The sequence below is a fragment of the Apus apus genome, chromosome 4 (assembly GCF_020740795.1).
Source record: "Apus apus isolate bApuApu2 chromosome 4, bApuApu2.pri.cur, whole genome shotgun sequence".
NCBI lineage: Eukaryota > Metazoa > Chordata > Aves > Apodiformes > Apodidae > Apus > Apus apus.
The window spans coordinates 37395757-37418071 of NC_067285.1; the positions used below are offsets into that span (position 1 = coordinate 37395757).

At 49.3% G+C, this 22315-nt stretch overlaps 2 protein-coding genes across 2 annotated transcripts in view; both read left to right on the forward strand.

Annotated features, from left to right (window-relative positions):
* The window catches only part of MINPP1 (multiple inositol-polyphosphate phosphatase 1), a 49534-nt gene that overhangs the window by 25183 nt on the left and 2036 nt on the right, over positions 1–22315 (forward strand). The window lies entirely within an intron of this gene.
* The window catches only part of PAPSS2 (3'-phosphoadenosine 5'-phosphosulfate synthase 2), a 32412-nt gene continuing 18572 nt past the window's right edge, over positions 8476–22315 (forward strand). Inside the window, exon 1 of the mRNA XM_051617023.1 lies at positions 8476–8502. Coding sequence (XP_051472983.1) covers positions 8482–8502 — 21 coding nt within the window. The 5' untranslated portion in view covers positions 8476–8481. The remainder of the gene's footprint in view (positions 8503–22315) is intronic.

The following is a 22315-nucleotide window of genomic DNA, read 5'->3' on the forward strand; positions in this document are numbered from 1 at the left end:
TGACAAGAGGGGCTGAGAGGCTGGTTAGCAGTGTGACTCCAGGTGAATTGCTCTGCTGGAGCCTGAACAGAACTGAACTCCCAGTCAGAGAAGGCTGCTGTGCGGTCAGGTTTCTTGGTTTCTTTTCAGCAAGCACAACATGCCTTGTACTTGCTCTTTTGGTTCAGTGCACTGTATTATTTTAACTTGTAATGGCTTTTTAAAGGTGGACTTGGAGGGAGGGAGGGCAGCTCACTGAAGCACACCTTGAGACACCCTCAGCCTCAAGCCATCCAGTACTTAGAAATGCAGGGCCCTCCACCACTCAAGGATGCTCTGTTTAGGGAACTGAGCTGGTGGGAACCTCTGAACTGCCTTTCCCATCTGCCTTCCAGCTGGACATGGGGTGAGCCAACAGACAATGGTGTGATGAGAAGTTTCCACGGCCCTTTATGAAATGTCCTGGTAGAACATGTTGGTTCTTCTGGGCCCAGTATGTCCCTTCTCCCTCATGACAGCAGCAAAAGGGTGGTTTGGTCAAGTCCACTGGGCTGCAGGTGCTCAAGATGTGCTTGTTCTCATGGCTCTTTGCTTGTTCCTCCTCTGTCCCAGTGATTCAGTTGATGTTTGAGGTTCATGGGAGGAGATATCACTCGCTGTTCCTCCTGCCAAGGGACTCCTGGCACACAGTTGGCAGTGTGTGCTTGGGTATTTTCCCAGTGGCTTGAAGGAAACAGCTGAGAAGAAAATAAACATTAATTTCTGGTATTTCATGGTATGCAATGTGGATTTTCCAAGACACTACTTCTCATGCAGAAAATCAACGTGTTTGGATAAATCACCCAACATAACAATTAGTTACAATAACTAGTAAATAACACCTTGTTGTTGTTTTTTTTTTTTTTTTAGAGCTTGTTGCCTATAGTTACAGATAACTTTTCTGGGAGAGTGGTAAAAAGACTTCTCTGTGGTATTCTAGAAATGACAAACTTGAGCTGAAGTTGACCAAACCTGAAGTCTCACAGAAGTTTTCCCTGACGTGGTTTCCTGTTGAAATGGTCACTTATCTTGGCAGGTGGCACCTTGCCTGGGAACCTGTGTAGCAAATTACACTAGGAAATGGCACAGAGAAAGAGTGCTGGAATTCAGTAGTGATTCTAAGTCGTCTGTCCTTGTGCAGGAGTAAAGAGGGTTGAAAGTGGGTGAACAGCAAAGCCAGCAAATACTGTGGGGTTGTGCTTGTTGTTCTTGGGTTGTGCTTGGTGCTGCAGAGCTCGTATTCGTAACTGCCCAGAGACAGAGAGAGAGGCAGGTAGAAGCTGCTCTCATGCAGTGCAAGAGAATTGTGATGAACTTAGACTTCAAAATGTTGTGATAGGAGCCAACTTTGCTACCTGCCTGCCTGTGCAGGCAGTGAAAAGGCTGAGTTTTCTTGGCCCTTCCCTAACCTCTCTTGTCTCTCCTTTGATCGTGACTGCCTTGGTGACAGTTTTATCTACAAAGATACCAGGCTGGTTATCTCATGCCTTATTATGTGCTAACCTGCTTCTGGAATAAGGCATAGGAGTCTTTTAACCTCCTTGCCTGAGTTCAGATTGCAGCAGTCTGTAGGGAAAATGTGTCCTGCAATTTCAGGAACTGAGATCTTTATTCCAGTATTGTAAAGGGGACAAGGTAGGGATATGGGCCAAAGTCTGTGATAGGGATAAGAAATCAAACAGGGCAAAGGCAATGGATCTATAACAGAAAATTACACACAATAAATAAATATCTTTGCTGCAATATGACACACCACAAAAAAGATACGAACTCTTGCCTTGCTTCCAAATAGATTTGTAAAGTCAATTGTTACTAATGCATTATTCAAGGTGAGTGCAAAGAAAACAACAGCTCACTTGTATGAGCGAGCAAATGGCAACGTCAAAGACTTGCCTTGGCTGAACTCCTGTCTTTGGATCTACAGGCTGCCCTGGCGGGCTGTGGAAAGCCAGTCAAGCTGAAATTGTTGGCTATTTCTGCTGCCATTTCCCTGACAAATTCTCCTTTCCTTCTAGTCTGAGCCCTGGTAGGGATGTATTTTACGCTTGTCTTGCTGAGATCCAGCTTAAAGATGAAGCACTGCCCTTCAGCCCTTGCAGTTTTCATTCTGCCTGCACCCAGTGGCTTTTTTTCTCCATCCCCATCTCCACACTGTGTCTTCCAAACCTCAGCCTGCATGTCTGTGTCCTGAGCTGAACACCAGCTCCTCTGCTGTGAAAGCAGCTGTTGCTGGAACAGCTCTGTGCTAGGTCACTAGGTGAGGATGGACGTACAGCCCAGCGTCCTCATAGAATCCCAGACTGGTTTGGGTTGAAAGGGACCTTAAAGATCATCCAGTTCCAACTCCCTGCATGGGCAGGGACACCTCCCACCAGCCCAGGTTGCTCCAAGCCCCATCCAACCTGCCCTTCAACACTGCCAGGGATGGGGCAGCCACAGCTTCTCTGGGCAGCCTTTTCCAGTCTCTCACCACCCTCACAGTGAAGAATTTCCTCCTCATGTCTCACCTAAATCTCCCCTCTTCCAGTTTTAATCCATTCCTCCGTGTCCCATCACTCGCTGCCCTTGTCCAAATTCTTTCCCCAGCTTTCCTGTAGGCAGCTTTCAGATACGGGACGGTCACTATGAAGTCTCTACTGGGACATCAAGCCATTTGGATTGTGGTTTGGAGCTTCACATCTGCCCTGGCTGTGTGAGGGTTTTAAATGCACTTTTAATTTCCTGCTCCTTGGAGTGAAATCCTTTTCTGTCCTGGTTGCATCACCCCTTGTTGCTCCTGTAGCTGTGGTGTACAAATGCAAGGAGGGCAAAAGGGAGCTGAGATTGATCTGGCCTCTGCAGGACTGGCAGAGAAATCTTGAAGGCACTGTAAGGTAAAGACAGGCAAAGCAAAAAAGAGAAATATGAATAAGAAAAAAGAGAAATACAAAAAAGAGGTGAGAAAACCCAAGGAATCCTGTTTTAGAGATCTGGGTGTGGAGCAGTGCTTGGAGGACAGGGCAAATAGTTGTACACACTCTGAAAAGGAGAGTGGAAGAAGCAGGTGTGTAATTGTACCTATTTCATCATTACCATTTCCCTCATGATTATGGGGGTTTGCTGTGAAAGGGTTTGCTGTGTGGGGATGCCATCCCAGTCGCTGGACCAGTTGCACTGGGAACTTTCTCAGCTGTCAGAGCGTAAAGGAGGAAAGTAGGAGCCTGATGGTTGTGTCACTGGAGCACAGTGATTAAAAAGCACCACCTGGAAATCCCAGATCTGGGTTGTTTGAAGGGAGCTCTGAAGCAACACGAGTGGTGGGTAGGTGGATAGGGCACAGCATTTGTGCCCAGCAGTGGGAATTGTGTGGAGCACCCAAGGCAGCTGTTGAATTGTCCGTAGAGGAGGAGATTGTTGTGAAGGCAGCAGCTTGTTAAGAGCTCACTCTTCACCTTAGTGCTGCTGTCTGCTGGTGAGCTGCAGAAGGATGCAGAGATGTCAGGGCTGAAACTGGTGTCTCCTGCTTCAGTGATGGGAAGACACTGATTACTACGATATTCTTCTCTTCTCCCCTCTTTATTCTAAAATGAGAGCAGTGTTTTGTTCTCCTGACTTCTGGATGATGCTTTAGAGATGAAAAGAGCCAGGTTGGTGTAAAGCTTGTTCCTGGCATGGGCTCTTTTCTCCATTGTGAAATCTTGGCAAACTGGTTTTGATCTTAGGGTTCCTGGCTGGCTGTACCAGTCCCCAACAGCAGTGGGTGTTACCAAAGCTGGAGGTTTCTGTGGTGGATTTGTTGTCACTTCTGGAGCTTTTGTTTATCTCCAACAGCTTTCTGAAAGTTGAGGATGATCCCACATGTTTGAATTGTAGAACAAGGAGAGGAAAAAATGTTTCCTGCTTTCATTAAAAGGCCTAATTGTTTCTGCCAGCAGCTAGTGGCCTACCAGCCTGTATCTCTGGTGCTTCCAGCACACTGTGCTTTGCTTTGGTATTGTATTTCTAAGTTGGTGTCTCACAAGTGAGGTTTTAGGGCCACAGATCCTGACTTGACTTATATATAAGGTTCAGAACCATTTGTGAAAAGCCATGGGTGAAAAGTGAGGTAGATCAGCTGGAACTGCTCATTGGGACAGTTCAGTATTGGAGCTGGTATCTTGGCAGGCTGATGCCAAAGGTATTGTGTATTATTTTAATGTCTGGAATAATTAATTTTCAAAGGTACTGACCTTAATGCATTGGATATTTGACAAGCAGAATTTGTTAGACTCCCAGTGACAGAAGGATGCTCCATTAACTGGGGTGACAGCCTCCCCTGAGACTTTGTTGTCTGCATACAACCAAAAGCTGCTGAGCCTGGCTCTGCCTTTCTGTGGTGTTCCTTCACTGATTTCCCCTGTGGGCTCCCCCATGAGAGCTGTCCTTAGGCTGTTTGTCCTCCCTAGGATCTCTTCCTCACTGCCTGCTGGTGGTGAGTGAACTGGTTGAGTAATGCAATGGCAGCTGTGGGCTGGGGGAGCATGGAAGTGCAGGTGCTTTGATCATGTTGGAAAACATCATCCAGAGAAAGCTGGAGAAGCTGAGAACAAGCAGTGCTGAAGGTGATGACTTGATCTGCATCACTTGAAAACCTAGGCAAGGTACCAAAGCTTGAGCCTTCATCTGCAGGTTCCCTGATGCTAGGAAAGCAAATAAACCAGAGCAGAGACAGTCTAGGAGTGGAGTAGTTGGAGTGCAGGGCCTCATCCAGCCCACACAGCCCTGGCAGGCAGGAGAGCTTGGCTTCCATAGCACACAAACTGAAGCTCAGCCATGCTCCCTGCTTCCTCACCCTTTGCTCCTGCTTTGCCAAACACATGGATGCAGAGCAGGCTGGAGCTGCAGAAGGAATGGTGTCATTGGTAACACTGCTGATGATCTTTGGGCTCCTTTTCCTGAGGCAATGATATTAATTTGGGTGATGCTTTCCCAGCTAGATGTCAGCAAGGTAAGGGAGCTCGTGCAAGGATTTACATAGTTGTACGAATCCCCCTTTCTGTCTAGAGCTTGTTAGACAAGGCATGTTGAGGTGGGTATTGAGGAAACCAGTGGCTGTGCCTGGCTTGCAAGCATTCCTGTGAGTCTTGGTTCTTTGAGGTAATTTCTTGGATTATGCCAGGATAGGAGTTTTAAGAATTTTGAACTGGGAGGATGGCTGTAGCAAACACTTCCCAAGCTGCTGCTCGCCAGGCCTGTTTGGTAAAGTTATATATAGATTCTGCTCTCTGTGGGTCCTGTTAGTGTAACACTAGGTTGCACAATGGGCTCTTAAGGGAGCTTTTTGTCTAGAGATTTATTGTCTCTTTGAGATCAGGGTGTCCAGGCAAGACAGACTTTCCAAGGGAGTGCTGAATAATCCCTGTTCTGCCTGCACAAGGGCAGATACCCAGAACATAACTTTCCTCCGTCCCTCCCAGTAAGGAGAGGAACAAAAGTCTCTGGTCCTGTAAACAGAGTGAGAACACCCACAAATAAAAATACTCCCTGTAATTCTTTAGCGTATGTAATAGGGCCCAAAAGCTGACACATCATTCATTAAGCTGCTTCTTACCAAGCAGAGAGGGCAGCTCAAGAGCTCTTTATTTCCATCAGGAGAGATTTTTGCCCCCCTGCCTGCTTTGCTGTGGTGCTGCTGCTCTCCCCAGCTGTGGCAGGCTGAAGCTCTTGCAGCTCGTTAAATAGCCTGAGAAGTTCTTTAATGAAAATTAATTGAGTGTCACTAATTTGCATGTCTCTTGAGGTAAGCAACTAGGGTTTTTTCTTTTTCTTTTTTGCTTGATTTCTCATTCTGTTTCATCAATTACTTCCCTGAAAAGCACACACAAATTAGAACACAAGTTAATGGTACAGAAATTCACCCCATTTTCTGCAGCGTGCTTGGGAAAATGGAGGAGAAAAAAACCACCTTGTTCTTCTACACACAAAATGCTTCTGATTTGCTCAAATTCTCAGGCAGGTTGTGGAGCAATCAGTTTAATTCCTAGAAGGGAGATAATGTTAATGAAGACTGATGCAACAAATGGAGGTGATGTTGACTCCTTTTCTGTCACACTGATGGGTATCTAGAAGCATGGAGGTGTTACATGTTCTCACAGCTGGTTTGTCTGTTACGTAGTAACACAAGTTTTGTGTCTTTCCACTGAACTCTCTACTGTTTATTTTTAATGAGGTTTTTTTTTCCTTACTGGAACTAGTTGTACATCAGGCCAGAATGGTTTTATAGTGGTCTATGGTTACAGAAGCCCTTCTTCTGCCTTTCCTTTTCACAGAGCCCTTCTTGCAGCTCCTCTTTCTTCAGCAAATGTATTTTCCCTCCTGTTTTGGTCTGTCAGGCACGTTTTCAACCCTTTTTCTTAACTGAAGATACACACAGGAAAGGTAATATAGCATGGGTGTGAAGATGTGAATTTAAAAGTCATCCTGCAGGAAGAGTATATTCCAACTAAAAACACCTAAAAGTAATACTTGTGGAAATTATAATGCATAATGAGCTCATCATATGTAATAACAGGCTATCCTATGCTCCTCCTGCATGCAGAGCCATGAATACAATGGCAACTCTGGTTAATCTGTAACCATTTGTATTTTCCCTGAGGTTTTACATGCTTCTCCTGCCAGGTCAGCATCGATTTGATCAGTTCTGAAGCTCTCCCATTAACCACTCTACTCAAATCTCTGTGCAAACGGAAGATGAGGTGCTGACTCTGGGTGCTGTGATCTGGGCATAGCATGAAGTTGCTTCTGAGCAGCAGCTCATCAGACTAAGCAGCCTTGGCTAATGCTGGGATGCCCCCATGCTGGTGGGAAAGCTGAGCAGCTCCTGCCATTTCATTGTTTTTGTGGCAGAACTTAATCTGCAGCTGCACAATCGAAAAACCAATCTAAGGAAAGGCACAAAATGAGAGATGCTAAAAAATGACCCCGGTATTATTTAGCCGAGTTAATCCCAAATGTAATGCCATGGGTTTAACTGGAATTACACTGGGGATTAGTTCAGTTGATACCTGATTGCACTGTAATAGCTGCCTTGCTTCAGGACCTGGAGGAGCAGGTGCTGCTTGTCTCCTTCCAGCCCCATTCCTTCATCTCCAACATTGTCCCTGCTCTTCCTTCCCCATGCTGGGCCCTCCTCCTCCCCCAGGATGACCCCACCTGAGAAACCCTATTTATTCCACTATCTTTCTTTTCATCTCTCCTTTGGGGTTTCCCATTTTCTGTTTTAAGGGTCCTTCTCCCATTTAGCCCAGGGTGCTTTGCAAAATCCCACCATCTTTTCTCTTTTTCATTGAGGAGCTTCATTCAGGGCACCAGCATTTTAAACTCTGCCATAATGAAGAGCAGAGATGAAGCAGGAGAGTATTTATGGTGAAGGGCCTGCTAGGGCTGCTGGTGAGTGTGTGATGAACAGGTACCAGGAGACAGGAGATGTCTCCATCTCCACACCCAGAGCTGGCTCTGCATGCTGGACCATCTTGGACCACCGTGCTCTTCTGGGCATGATTAGAAATGAGTTATGTCCTGCTGGAGGAGCAGCAGCACTGTTAGCACAGCAGTCCTTGTAGCCCTAGCCTGGATTCACGGGTGGATGGGTAGGGATCAGGAAGAAGTGGTCAGAGGACAAGTGCCATGCTGGACTGGGCTGTGCATCCCCAGGTGCTACAGATAACATGATGTGCAGAATTACACACCCAGGGGGAACGTTTCTTCCTTCATTGCTGGCTTGCAGGCCAGCCCAAGGATGTCGTCTGGTTTCCCTCCATCAGATCTTGCCTGTTCTCCTGGTTCAGCAACATTCTGGGGTTTGAGCTTTTCCAACCTTGGAAAAATAGGGATTTGAGACGAAGCTGTAAGGCGTGGGCATCTGTTCCCCTCACCTGCTGAGCTTCATGTGCCCATGGGCTCTGCTGTGTTTCTTCCTAACATTCCTGGCACTTCAGCCAAGTGGTTGGGGCCAGCCTACAGCACTGCTTGGTTTTAGATATGACTGTCCTCAGGGTGATTTCTTCACTTGTTTTGCGATCCTGTTGCTCCTCTCTCTCTGTGGTGGCTCCTGGCCGGGAGCAGTTCCCCTCTTTCCCTGGATGAAGTGGCTCTTACCCCGAGCCCTGGGGCCGAGCCAGCTGCCCTGGGGGCGGGAAGCCAGCTCGCCCTTCGCCTCGGCCGCCGCAGCTCAGCCCCAACTCACCTTTGAGGGGAATTTTAGGTCCCGGCTGTTAATCCATCGCCCTGAGGGGATTGCCGGGCTGTGTCACCCCTCGCTCTCCAGCCGCCACTCTCGTCCCTGAGCCCCCGCCGGGGTCTGGCTGCCCCCGGGGCTGCCCCGGCCGCTCCCGGAGGAGGAGGAGGAGGAGGAGGCGGGCGCAGGGCGAGGGGCCGGCCCGGGGCCGCGCTACGTGTCGCGGCAGCCCTTATAGCCCGGAGCCGGGGCGGCCCCGCCGCAGCACCATGTCGGGCCGGCAGCAGACGGTAGGGCCGCGCCGGGGGTGCGGGGTGGGGGGCTGAGCCCTGCCCGGGGGAAAGGCTCCCTGCCCGGTCCCGGGCACCGCCGCTCGCTGCCGGGTCGCGGGGGCTCGGGGCAGCGCTTCCCCGGGCTGGGGGGATCGAGCCCCTCGGGCTTGGCGGTGCCTGCTGCTCGACGGCGGGGCCGGACCCGGGGTTTTTCCTCTCGGGGCGCGACTGTCGCCCGGCAGAAGGAAACAGCCGTCCCGTTACAGTGCCAGGGAGGGAAGGATGGATGGAGGGAGGGAGGGATGGAGGGGTTTCCTCGCCGGCAGTCGCTCCGAGCTGGTGGGAAGGCAGGGGCGAGCTGCGTGTCCCACCAGGGCCCGGCTCGGTCCCTCGTCCCGCCCCTGGTGGCTTCTCGGCAGAAAACGCTTCTCCCGTACGTGTCCCCCGCGGAAAGCTGCCGGCTTCGCTGCCGCTCTGCCCTCCCCGCGGCGAGGCCGAGGGCTGGGCTGGCCAGATGGCTGAGCTGCCGCCTCCCTCGGCCCTTCCCGGGGCTCCTCTGCCCCTCTCCCCCCCGGGGACAGGCTGCTGGGACAGACCCCGGCACCCCCCGCCGGCTTTTGGCGCTGCTGCCGGGCCAGGGATTGTTCAAAAAGAGCACCCCACGGCACAGCGAAGGGGAAGAGCCGTAGCCAGAGCATAGTTCAGTTAGAAATTAAAATTGCCAGTTGCAGCTGTGGCCAGAAACAGTTTTCCGCCCGCCAGGTGCCCTCCCTTTGCTGCTTGGGCTTGGGACGTGAGATCTGGGTCCCTCTGGCTTCACATGCCTTGTCCAGGTTTTCAATCAGAACCGTAAGAAATCTTGACATAAGTCCCTCAGGCTGCTTTTGCTGGTTGATTTATATATTTATATACATTATATATATATATTATTTTTTTTTTTACCACGTCGTAAATTTTTCAGATGGATTTAACACATTTCGAGCACACAGGTAATCTGTGCAGAGAGGAATGCAACCAAAACCACGCGTAACAAAGCGTGCCTGTGTGGCAGGGTGTTCTTGGAAACATGAAAACCTGTGGTTTAGAGTTTATTTCAGGGAGGGGAGGTGCAAGACGTGAGCCGTGTATGGGAGTTTTGTTTATTGCTGTGACAGGAGAGGGGCATTACTGAACTTCCAGAATAATCCCTCTCCTTTGCCTCCACCCTGGGCTGGAAAAATGTCCTTTATAAGCAAGATTGTGGCTGAACTTTGTACTGTGACTGTCACAACAGATGCTGTCTGGTTTGACGGTTGTAGGCATGTTTTCATGTGCTTAACTGCCAGGGATGTGGTGGCGTGAGAAAAGGCATGATTTCACTAATTACAGGAGGTTTTGGTAATTATGATGAAACAGTGATGATGTCCTGTCAGTGAGCTGCCTGGTGTATTGTCAGGGAGATGTGTTGCACAAAGCAGAGATGAAGTTTCTGCTCCTAACGCCAGCTCAGGGGCTTCTCCTTCTCTTGCCCCTTACTTAATCCCTGTTTTCCATCCTCCCTGTGATACGAACCCTTTTTACTGATAAAAATCCTTATTACAAATACAATCTCAGTTCCTACCACTCGCCTGTAGTGTGGGTGATGTGTTCATCCCTCTCCCACAGGGAGGGTTTTCTGAGGCTGGGTGTTTCCAGCATTATTGCCTGTCTGAGAACATGTCAAAAACAACGAGTTTCATGGGTGCTGGTGGTTGCTCCCATCTTTCAGAAGCTCCTGTTGTGGTTGCTGTTGCAAGACAGGCTGGCTGTGGTGTTTCACTATGCTCCTCGGTTTGGAAGCTGAATAATTATAAGCTCAGGATTTAAAACCCAATTTCAGTCTGAATGTTCTCTGGAGTTGGAGGCTAGTTTGAGGAGGTTTGGATGGCACACCCATTTATTACTGGGAGCTTGTGGTAAGGTAAGAAGAAGAAAACTTTTTTCCTTCTGTACGTGTCATCCTTACAAGTGAACAAGGCACCTGAATCCTGCTGCAGATCCAAGGCTGGGGGTGCAGGAGTTGCTCCTTTGCTGGTGAGGATGGTTGTTTCTGCTGCTGAGGTTGCAAGAGGCATGAAGTCCTCAACATGCTGGGCAACGTCCTTCCCTTCACAGACCTCGCAGACAGAAAGCATTTGTTGCTGACCAGTTTCAGGCCTGACTTTCTGGGGAGAAGAACAGTCTTTGATGGTGACCTTAAAGACTTAAATGTTCCTTACACAGGCCTCCTGTGTGCCTCAGTGGCAAAGTCCTGCCCTCAGGAGCAAGTCCACCAGCAAGTAAGTGCAGTGAGTGGTGAGGAGCTGTGGGACTGCCCTTGTTCATTGTGAGGGCTCCTGCACAGGGCAGCATTCAGGGCTGAGGGGCTCCCTTGGCCCCATCCGCACAGCAGCTGGTTCTCCTTGCACTGCTGTTTCCACAGCTTCTTCCCCTTGCTCACCCAGCAGTGGATGGTGCAGTGTGCTCCAGGGAGGGGGCTTGTCCCACAGCCCAGACCCACAGGCACAGCCCTGCCCTGGAGGGACTGTCCCCTCTCCAGGCTGACCGGCCGCGTGTCCCTGTGAGAGCTCCACGTATCCCACGAGATGGAGGTGTTCGGATGTCCTGCTCCCTGGCTGCTTCCTCTGTGGGTGTCCTCACAGGTGCTTAGGGGAGGATGAAAGCCAGGTTCTGAAAATGCCTTTTTCAGGGTAGGTGTGACTGCCTTGTCATCTGTCTGCTCTGGCAGCAGTGTCCCCAGGAGGCTGAGTGGCATGGTGGGGCAGCCCCTGTGGGTCACAAGCCTGCAGCTTCCAACAATTCAGCTTGTGCTTTGTGTGCACTTAAGTGCACAGTTGCAAATTACATTGTCTTATTTGAAGATAAGTTAAAGTGTAAAAATAGATTTATTTAATTTTTTTAAGTTATTTAAAGAGAAGGTAAAAACCGGCCTGGTCAGATGACAACCCCGAGGCAGTGTGAAAAGGCTTAGCTTCTTTGCCTAAAAACTGTGCTTGTGTTGAAAAATCTGCAGGCACAGGGCAGGGTTCAGATGGACTGAGTGATACCACAGGCTGTGCAGGAACATAGGAACAGCCTCATCAGCACTGTGAAATAAAAAAAGCTTATTAAAAACCCCAAACCAGGCGTTCATCTCCTCACACACTTGTTCTTTACTAGAACACAGAGACACATCTTTAAGGATGTTCATATTCCAAGCAGTTCTGGGCAGCTCATCCCAGTGACACTTGCAGAGGCAGCAGAGCCTGGTTTCAGGGAGCTGCTGGGGCTTGGGCTGGACTGAGTTACTCAAGACTGTTTTCTGATGTTTTATTCCAAAGTCTTGGGTTTACAGCTGGGATTTATTTTGTGAAACACAGTGCCTAACTCATTGCACCCTGACACGACAAAGTGATTTGTTTTCTAGTTGCTCATGGTGTGCCTGGTATTTCTTGCTTTATTTCCTATCTCATTTGTTTTTTGCTTTATAGCCCTTTTCTTCAAAGATCATGGGACTATCTGCAGATAAACTATCTCCATATGCTGCTATTTTGGCTTCTCTTGTTTCTTACAGCGCCCTCCCCTTTTCTCCCTATTTCTTTTGAGGTCCTTTGCTTTTAAAAAGTTACCTTTCCAGTCTGTTGCCCCCACCTTGCTGTTTCATTAACTTGCACTGTTTTGTGGGGCTGCCAGTGTGCCAGACCTGGGTTCATTAACCAAACACTGCTTGGGAGGAGCAGGGATGTTTAGTTTGGGGAATTGGAGGGAAGAAAAGCCAGAAAAAGTAGCAGGCTCCTAAATATGAATGCCTCTTTTCTTTCCATGGTTCTGAAAGGCTGAGTTGTCCAGGAGATCGGGAATGAAATAATCACCTTGGTGCAGCCCAGCCCCAGAAGTTGCAAGCTGGGAATCTTGATGGACCTTTCCCAAGTGTGGGAAGGCTTGTCTGGTGTCCCCTGGAAGTGCCATGGCAGCAGGAACAGCAGAGTATGTTTTCCAGGAGGCTGCATGGACAGAGCATCTCCCAGGGCTGTAGAAGGCTGTGCATGAGGAAAAAGAGAAGGGATTTTCTGCTGGGGCAGGTGGTTCCAGCCTGACCACCCTTTCTCTCCAAGGTGGGTCAGGCCTGGTCCCTCCAGGTGTGCTCAGAGGTTAAGCTTTTGTTTTCCCAACAGGACTAGTGGCTCTTCAGGGCTTCTCTTCATCTCCCAGGCGCCTCATTTGGAGGAGCACAGCTGAGCACCACGGCTGGTGTGGTGGTGGTCAGCATGGTGGGTGCAGCTGGGGTGGTTAGCCAGGGCACCTGGGCCCAACCATAATCTCTCCAAATGGAAGCGCTGTGATTCATAGTGTTGTTTGCTGTCCTGCTGCTGGGCTCCTGGGCAAATACAGACTCCAGCCTCATACAGTTTTCAGGTTGTACCACTTAGATCACGACCAGTTACAAATCTGTGCCAAAACCCCTAACTCAGGCATAGGTTTCCATCCATGGGCAGCCCCTACAAGTGGTTTTAGGCAAGGCAGCAGATTATTTTGAGAGCCCCACACTCCCCAGCCATGTGCTCTGCAGCTGCACCTTTGATTTCAGCCAGGAGGATTTTCTTTTCCTGGAGGGTTTTCAAGAGGAGCACTGGCATACTTGCATTCATTTTATTATTTATTTTTTACTGGGCTGATGTTGATCCTGGAGGGTGTCTTCAAATAGCCTTTAAAAATGAAAAGCCCTGGCCTATCTGCAACCAGGTGTTCTAGATAAAGTGGCAGCTGTACGTGCCCACAAGAGATTAGCTGGCGTGCAGGGCCTGAATGAGTGCTCCTGGTGATGTGCCCTGCCTGGAACTTGTACTTTGGTCACAGTGCTCCTATACTTTGATATCTCAAAAGTCCATTAAGAGAAATGCCATGTAATTCAGCTTGCTGTTTATTAGTTTACTATTATTGTGAGCGGGGCGATTAATTATTATCTCTGCTTTAGCCCTGAATTGCGGCGGTGGGAAGTGAGAAATAGCTCCTTAATGGTCTCGCTGCTTAATAATTTCTAAGTGAGCCTTTACTTGGAGTGTATTATTAACAAAAAGTGAGATGCAAAAAAAAGCCCAGTCGAGGCGTTTCACGTGGATGTGCGTCACAAAATGGGATGCAGGGAAGTTGGGATTTTGCCTGTAGGGCTGGTAGCTCGTTGCTAGTCCTGCCTCCTGCCCCTCACAGCCTGATCCTTTTTTCATTTACTTTCAGCTTGGCTCGGCTACAGCTATGTGTGTCCAAAGTTTTATCTGCTGAGTGGGTGCCAAAGCCTGTTGGCCTGTTTGGAGAATGGAGCTTGAGTAAAGAGCCAGTTTGCATAAATTTAATTCAATTTTTTGAATGTGGCTTCTCTTCAGATGCAGCACTTCGGGGTTCATTGAGATGAGCTTTATTTTTGTGCTTCTTTGGAAGATGACCATTCCTACCCACATTTCCAAGACTTTCTAACCTTGAGGTCTTTGCAGCCTCTCTGGCAGAACAAAGTGTTTTCTTTGGTATCAAACCATTTTTCAGCTTCCCGTTGTGGTGCAAAAAAGTGTGTTGGGCGGGAGGTCACTTTTCATGCCTGCCCAGCCCTTCTGATGGCAAGAGAATGTGTTTGTGTTGCCAGCAAGTGTGGGAAGAGGGGAAAGCCCCTCATTTTGGAGGAGGTAACTGCTGCTGCAGGGGGCTGAGTTGCCTGCTTGCCTCTGCCAGGGTCCTTGGACATGATGCTTGACGAGTCACCTCAACCATGGCTTGGGCAGCTCATTGCATCTGCCCCCGTCTTTGCAAAGCTGGTCTGAGGCCATGGAGATGGATGTGAGGAGTGTTGAGCTCTTGGAGGTGCAACCTGAAATCCAGGGGACCTGCCCTTCAGACGTGACACTTTTGTAAGGCTTAAATATGGCAGGAACCCAAGTCTTCATCTGCTCTTTGCCTCACATTCTGCTGCTCTTCTGCTACAACTGGGGATTATGCCACCTTCAGAGAGATGCTGGGAGTTTGCATGAACTTTTGAGGGACCAAGTAGCACTAATCCCAAGGAAAATGTGTGTTTCAACCAGCCTGTAATGACTAAGCCTGTGCCTACACCTGGTGTAGTGAGGGTGAGGGAGGTGCTGAGTAGCTACTTGTTCAAGAAGACTACAACATTCTTGGTGACCTAGGCAAGAGTCTAGGCAACTCCATGTGCACTCAGGCAATTAAAAGCCTGTCTTGCAGCTTGTGTGCATCAGATACACTGGGAGATGGGGCAGGAAACCTTTGTCCTGGCATCTCTGAACTTAAGTCCGGGACTTGGCTCATGCAGCTTCTTGTGCAGGGTGGCACATCCAAAGGTGCGATCACAAAAACAGCCAAGGGAACTGGGGAGGTGCTGAGTGAAGGGAAGGTCTGGTTGGCCCCATCTGGAGTTTACAGCAGCAGCCCAAAGTGGGCCCAGAGAGGTTTATGATTGGGACTCCAGGGTGCATTGTCCCAGCTTCCATTGATTTACGACTTATGATACCAGAGGCTGTGCCTTTCTTCCTGATAGTCCTTGATAAATGTTCCTTCCATGAATTCATCTTAATGATGTTTTCCAGCCAAGTGAACTCTCAGCCAGCCCAGTGGAGTTCCCCTGTTTAACTGTGTCCTGCCTGGGGGTTCTGGCTGAGTTTCCCTGCAGTCCTTCCTGCTGCTGCTTATGCACTTTGCAAACCTTAAAAAAATATATATATATAATCCTTAGGGGGAGAGACATCTCCTGTGGCCTGCTGTCCACCACTGACCATTGCAAGGTCAAGCCCATGGGGTTCAGGTGCCAGGTTCAAGACTGTGTGTCCATCCTGGACACTGAATGAGGCAAGGAGGGGCAGCATCATGTATAGAAGAGACACAAGAGGATAATTTCTTTGACCAACATATATAAATGTATTTGAAAACCTGATGAAGCTGCTTGAAGTGCAGATGTTCTGTAGCTCCCACTGCTTGTGAAACTGTTACAGCTTCTCAAAAGGCACAGGATTTCTTGCCTGAGGTGGATATGATGGTCACTTTAAAAACAGGTAATTTGTTCCCGTGTCATTTAGAGCCAAGATGGGCTCAGTTCAGCCTGTCTTAGCTTGGAAGGTGGAAGGAGATTCTGCTTTCTCACTTAGCACAAGATGGAGCTGGTGTCCCAGCTCATAGCCATGTCCCTGCCTGCTCATAGCCATGTTTAGATGTTGGTCTTCATGTCCGAGAACCTCTTGCAAACTGTGTTAACAGGGACACAAACCTTCTGAGTGTGCCTTGCTGTGTTTTGTGCTGCCACACCAGTTCACCTTTTAGAGGGGATTTAATGATGATCCTGGTTTGTTAAACTAATTCCTGGAGCTCTCAAAGGGAGTAGTTTTGATGAAACGGGATCTCTCGCTGACACATTGGCTCCTGGTGTTTGCTGGAGGACCCTCTGGGTAAGCCAGTCCCATGTGAGATCTCTGAAGAGCAGAGCTTGTGGTTTGGATTGTATCTTGCAACTGAACAAAGTTTAGCTCAGTTACCAACTGATAGATAAATATATAGCTCAGTTAGCAACATGATACTGCAAGTTTTTCTTTGTATGGTGCTTGGTGAGGAATCCTGTCTGTCTGTTGTGCCAGGTAGAAGGCACCAGGTGCCTGCCTTGCCTCGCCAAGAGATGGGACATGTATGGTGGCTTATTTACCACAGAGAGCCACAACCCAGTAGTTAAAGTCCTAAATCTCATATTCAAGAAAAAACATGCAAATACAATTCCTACCTGGAAATGTTTTGACTAGACATTAACTTTGTAGCAAAACTATGTACCCTTGTCCTCCTTTCCTCTTGTCCCTGAACTCTGAGGGACTGATCCTCAGTTTACCATTTCTGGTTGTGTATTTCCCTTCTTTTTTGTTCTGTCAGAGGTTAAATGGAGGTTCTTGGTTGCTTTCCAGGGGTTTTCAATCCCAAAAATATCTGCACTGCAGTGAGAACATCATTAATGGTCCCTTTTTTTATGTTTCCTCCTTTTGCACCAGAACTGGGTTTTGCATTGTCGGTGGTCCCGTGGTCTTGGCGTGGTCCAGAGCAGCCTTGTCACAGACCCCAGGCACGAAAGCAAAGCCCTTCTCCTTTTGCAATCCCAAACCTATTGTTTGCAAAATGAACATGAGATGGGTTCTTTTAGGGGAGGCCATTTAGCAGAACTGCTTTGAGTAGCAAAACCAGGGCAACCGTGGCAAGATTTCTCCTTTAAAATGTTATTCTTTTGTCAGCAGCTGACAAGATGCTTTGTTTCTCAAATATTTGTTGCCCATGCAACTGTCCCCTGAGGTTTCTGGAATGAAGATGGGAAGATCTTTTTTTAATAACATTTGTCCCAGCCTTACAAATTCATCCTGAAAAATGTAGGAACACAGGATGACTCCCTAGTGTTCCTGCGTTGAGGAAGTTAGAGTAGTGACATCATCTAATTCCGAGGTAAAGGAAGGCCTGGTCTGGCTGCCTTCAGAGGGGTGGATTTTAACACCCGGTGTGCTGATTTGAACTCACACAGTCTAAAAACCAGCATCTGATTCTCGAGGTGGCTGTAATGTGAGCTCCTGCACTTGAGCCTGCTTTGGGCTTGGTTTTCTTTTTAGCCAGGGTTGTGTAAAACTTGCTTGTGACAACCCAAAATGTGCAAATTTGTGCCAAGAGAATATTTTAGCTGAGGTCAAAAATAAGATCTTGCTAAGAGCTCAGAAATTCCTGTGGGCTGAAAAAAAAGCCATTTTAGCCAACACCACCTTGAAAACCTTGTGTGTTACCCATGTTTGGCATCTCCAACTGTCTGTCTCCGAGCTGAAAGACGGCTTGTTCCAGGTAACTGGGATGTCTCTCCTGGTCTCCTGAAGATCTTCTGTGTTAGGTTCCTGGCAGGAGCTAGGGTCCGAGGTAGTGATGCCAAAAGGAACAAGTGTCAGAGGTGCCAAGGAGCTTGTGAGGTCTGCTGTGGTTTATTCAGAGAGCTGAATGGAGAAAGGGAGCCCAGTTCAGCATCCTGCCTGCTGTGATGGACTGCTGGCAATGCCAGCCCCAAACCTTTGCAGGGTACTTGGTGACACCTCACTGTGGTGTCAAGCTGGGTCAAAATGAAAACATTATACAGCTTCATATAATAGAATCCCAGACTGGTTTGGCTTGGAAGGGACTGTAAAGACCATTGAGTCCCAACACCCCTGCCATGGGCAGGGACACCTCTCACCAGCCCAGGCTGCTCCAAGCCCCATCCAACCTGCCCTTCAACACTGCCAGGGATGGGGCAGCCACAGCTTCCCTGGGCAACCTGGGCCAGGGTCTCACCACCCTCATAGTGAAGAATTTCCTCCTCATGTCTCACCTAAATCTCCCCTCTTTCAGCTTAAAACCATTCTCCCTTGTCCTCTCCCTCCCTGCCCTTGTCCCAAGCCCCTCCCCAGCTTTCCTGGAGCCCCTTCAGGCACTGGAAGGTGCTCTAAGGTCTCCCTGGGGCCTTCTCTTCTCCAGGCTGAACACCCCAACTCTCCCAGCCTGTCTCCAGAGCAGAGCTGCTCCAGCCCTTGGATCATCTCTGTGGCCTCCTCTGGACTCTCTCCAACAGCTCCCTGTCCTTCCTGTGTTGAGGACCCCAGCCTGGCCCCAGCCCTGCCAGGGGGGTCTCAGCAGAGCAGAGGGGACAATCCCCTCCCTGGCCCTGCTGGTCACGCTGCTGGAGATGCAGCCCAGGACACGGGTGGTTTCTGGGCTCCAGCACATGGTACCAGCTCATGTTGAGCTTCTCATCCATCACCCACAAGTCCTTCTCCTCAGGGCTGTTTTCAGTCCGTTCTCCACCCAACTTGTGTGTTTGGGATTGCCCCGACCCACGTGCAGGAAAGAGGAGGGACAATGGCATGGGAAGCAGGAAGGTGGGTGGTGTGGTGATGAGTCTGGTGCTTGTAAGCCCCACTTCCCCATCTGGATCTGTGAGCCAGGCTCTGCATCATGATGCATCCTGGGAGGTGAAACGGGCAACGTTTCCTGGGGAACTCCAGCTTGGTGGGTTTTTCTCCTGAGAAAGAGCAGAACTGATTTTGAGCCATTTACTGCCTTTTAGACCATTCAGTGACTCTTAACTGAAGTCTGGGAAAAAAGTCTGTAGGTTTGGAGTGACAAGAGCTAAATTGGGACTTCAGACACTCTGACGTTTCTCCATCGTTCTTCAGTATGATTGTAGTCAAATCTTTGCTTCCACAAGCAAAAAATTCCAAAACTTCCCTCTTCCCTCTCTTCTTTTGAGTACTTTAGTTGTGCTTTTCTGCTGTAAATAACTCTTTTGCAAAAAGTTTTTCCCCCCTTTCTGGTGATGATGCTTTATTTTCTTCATGATGTCAGCTCACCCATTTGCAAGAGGAGCTGTGGGAATTGCCCTGGTAGAAGAATTTAATTTGTAAAGGAGAAGTCCCATAAACTTATTTTTTATGGATCAAGTTCAGCTGATACAACAAAGTATTTTTTTTAGGAAGATGGCAGGATTTGGGCAGGGATTTTAAACATTAAGTTAGATCAGTCTCTGGAGCTTAAGCGTTTGACTACAGACTTACCATAGAATCACAGAACTATTTTGATTGGAAAAGACCTTTAAGACCATCCAGTCCAGCCATTAACCCAGCCCTGCCAAGGCCACCACTGACCCATGTCCCTCAGCACCACATCTACAGGGCTTTGAAACCCCTCCAGGGGTGGGGACTCCAGCCCTGCCCTGGGCAGCCTGGGCCAGGGCCTGACAACCCTTTTGGGGAAGAAATTTTTCCTAACATCCAATCTGAACCTCCCCTGGCACAACTTGAGGCCACTTTCTCTTGTTCTATTTCTTGCAATTCGGTAGAAGAGACCGACCCCCCGGGCTCCAACCTTCTCTCTGGCAGCTGTAGAGAACAAGAAGGTCTCCCCTCAACCTCCTTTTCTCCAGACTGAGCACGCCCAAGTTGCCTCAGCTTGCATTTTAGTATATTAAAAGCCTATTTTACCATTTTGAAAGCCTCTATTCTTATTTTCTTCCTGGAGGGATGTCCAGGCTGCAGGACCAAAACAGGGCATGTACACAGTGTTTGACTGGGGGAAAAAAATAATGAATCATGTCCCAAATGATGTGAGAGAGCCCTAGAAATAAAAAAGCAGCTGGAGGAGTCCTGACCGTACTCTGGCAGTTGGGGTTTCCCCAGGCTGTGGGCTCTGCCAGCAGGATGTTAACTGTGTTCATAGGAGGCTGGTCCTTCTGCTAAGCCAGCTGGGCAGGGGACTGACGTGCCCTGAATAGCACAGGAGTGTTTCTCCTCTGGCATCATCGTTCTTGGGCTGATCTGTGCAGTGTTTTCAGGAGAGTCCCTCTCAGGAGTGGGATGTTGCTGTAGCCTGCCCTGAGCCCTGGCTCTTGGGCTGCTGCCAGGGCTCTGCCTGTGCCATCTGCAGCAGGTGGAGATGCTCCTGCAGCCACGGAGAGGAACTGAGGGCATGAGGAGGACATTGGTTTAGGCCTTTGGGACAGTGAGTGCTGCTTTCTGGGGACAAACTTTTCCTGCTGCAAGGCTGGAGTGCTCTGCCTTCTGGGGAGGGCTGAGCAAGGGTTACAGAGTCACAGGGTGGTGGGGTTGGAAGGGACCCCTGAAGATCATCTAGATCATCCTCCTGCTAGGGCAGGGTCACCTACAGCAGGTCCCACAGGAACACATCCATGTGGGTTTGGAAGGTCTCCAGAGAAGGAGACTCCACAACTTCCCAGGGCTCTGTCACCCTCACAGGAAAGAAGTTTTTCCCAACTTGAATCTCCTGTCCTCCAGCTTGTGCCCGTTGCCCCTTGTCCTGCCCTTGGACACTGTGGAAAAGAGACTGGACCCAGGTTGGCCTGAGGATGTTGTACGTGCCTAGGGGATCTCCTGAATGCCCTGCTCAGTTCCTGACCTGCCTCCTTCATCTCCACCCTTTGGCTCTGGCACATGGTTCTCACCCTGGTGCAATTCATCATGCAGCTGTGGAGATGCTGGCTAAAAAAATGGGTGGTGAGGACAGGAGGAGATGCTGCTTTGTGTCCTGAGGTCCAGGGTTTCATACATACTTGAATTTCTAGTGAGAGATGGCAAATGATCCATGTAGTTCATTGGGGCAGCCCTCAATGCTGTTGGTGTTGTGCATTTTCTGTTAATTGTGCACTGGTTCTGCCCTGAACAAAGTCAGACATGGTGGGGAGAGGTCCCCCATTTAGCTCTCGGGTGGGAGAAGATGCTAACACCTCTCCTGTGGACAGGCACACCCAACCTTTGATGTATGTGTGTGAGTGCAGCTGCTCCCTTTCAGGGCCAAATCCGTCAGGAAGAGCTGAGGTTATTTTTTCAGATGCTACAACTTGAGCAGTGGTAGCTCTCAGGGCAGAGGACACTGATGGTCCCCGATTTCCAACAGGTCTGTGCAATGTTGGACTCTCTTGTCTCAGTGGCCCCATCTCTTTATGCAGGAGGAGGAAAAGCCTCCTGCCTCTACCTACAACCTGCTTTCACAGAGCAGGGGAACATCTTGTCCCATCGGGGTGGTGGCCAAAAAGCTTGTTCCTTTTGGAAGCCAGGCCAGGAGACACTTGGCAGGTGGCTCAGTCAAGCCTGATCTTAAAGGCACCTGAGATTTTGGTGTCTTCCAGTTTGTCAGCCTTATGGAAAGGTTCAGTAGAAGGGAAGACCAAAAGCAGAGCTAGGATTTGGCTTCTTGGTCTGCTGCAGCCTCTGCAGAAGTTCTGGAGCCGTATCTTTATTTTGTCTCATTTCCTGGATGAGGTAAGCCAGGGTGGGCTGAGGAATGAGATCATGCAGACGTGGCCAAACAGCAGTTGCCAGGGCAAGGCATGTGGCAGTGTCTTTCTTACCCATCTGGCTGGCAGAGGCTGCACGGCCCTTCTTTGGAGACACTGCTGGGTCATTTACTGCCTTGCTTGGAGCCTTGGTTGGGTCTGAATTAGAGATAAGAAGTTCCCCTCCCAAACTTAACTTCTTTGATCCAGACTATTGCAAAAATTCTTACAGGTGTCCCTAAATTGTCCCCACCATGGGGCCCAGCATTCAGAGGGGAATATGTTGCAACGATGATCTGATTCTCTCTTTAAAATGTGTTTGATTTACAATGACAAGGTTAAAACCATGACAGTAATATCAGCAGGACATCCCCACATCTGACTGAACCACACCTACCGCTATCTCTGCCTCCCAGCGGTCTTGGACTGGGTGCTCTTTCTAGATGAAATCTCCCCAGGGTTTGTTCTTGGGCAACTGATGGGGTTATTTTCGGTGGTTCCTTGGAATCACACCCTCTATGGGCAGCCTGTCCCAGGGCTCTGTCACCCTCATAGTAAAGAAGTTCGTCCTCATATTTAACTGGAGCTTCCTGTGCTCCAGCTTGTGCCCATTGCCTCTTGTCCTGTCACTGGACTCTTCTGAAGAGACTGGTCCCATCCTCCTGAGACCCCTGTAGATATTTATAATGTTGATGAGATCCCCCCTCAGTCTCCTCCAGGCTGAACAGCCCCAGCTCTCCCAGCCTTTCCTCACAGGGCAGGTGCTCCAGTCCCCTCAGCATCTTTCTGGCCCTGCCCTGGACTCTTTCCAGTAGCTCCTTGTCCTTCATGACCTGGGGAGCCCAGAACTGGATGCAGCATTCCAGAGGTGGCCTCACCAGGGCAGAGCAGAGTGGGGAGGAGAACCTCCCTCAACTGACTGGCCCTTGACTCTTCTTGAAGCACCCCAGGAGGCCATTGGCCTTCTTGGCCACAAGGGCACATTGTTGGCTCATGGTCAGCCTGTTG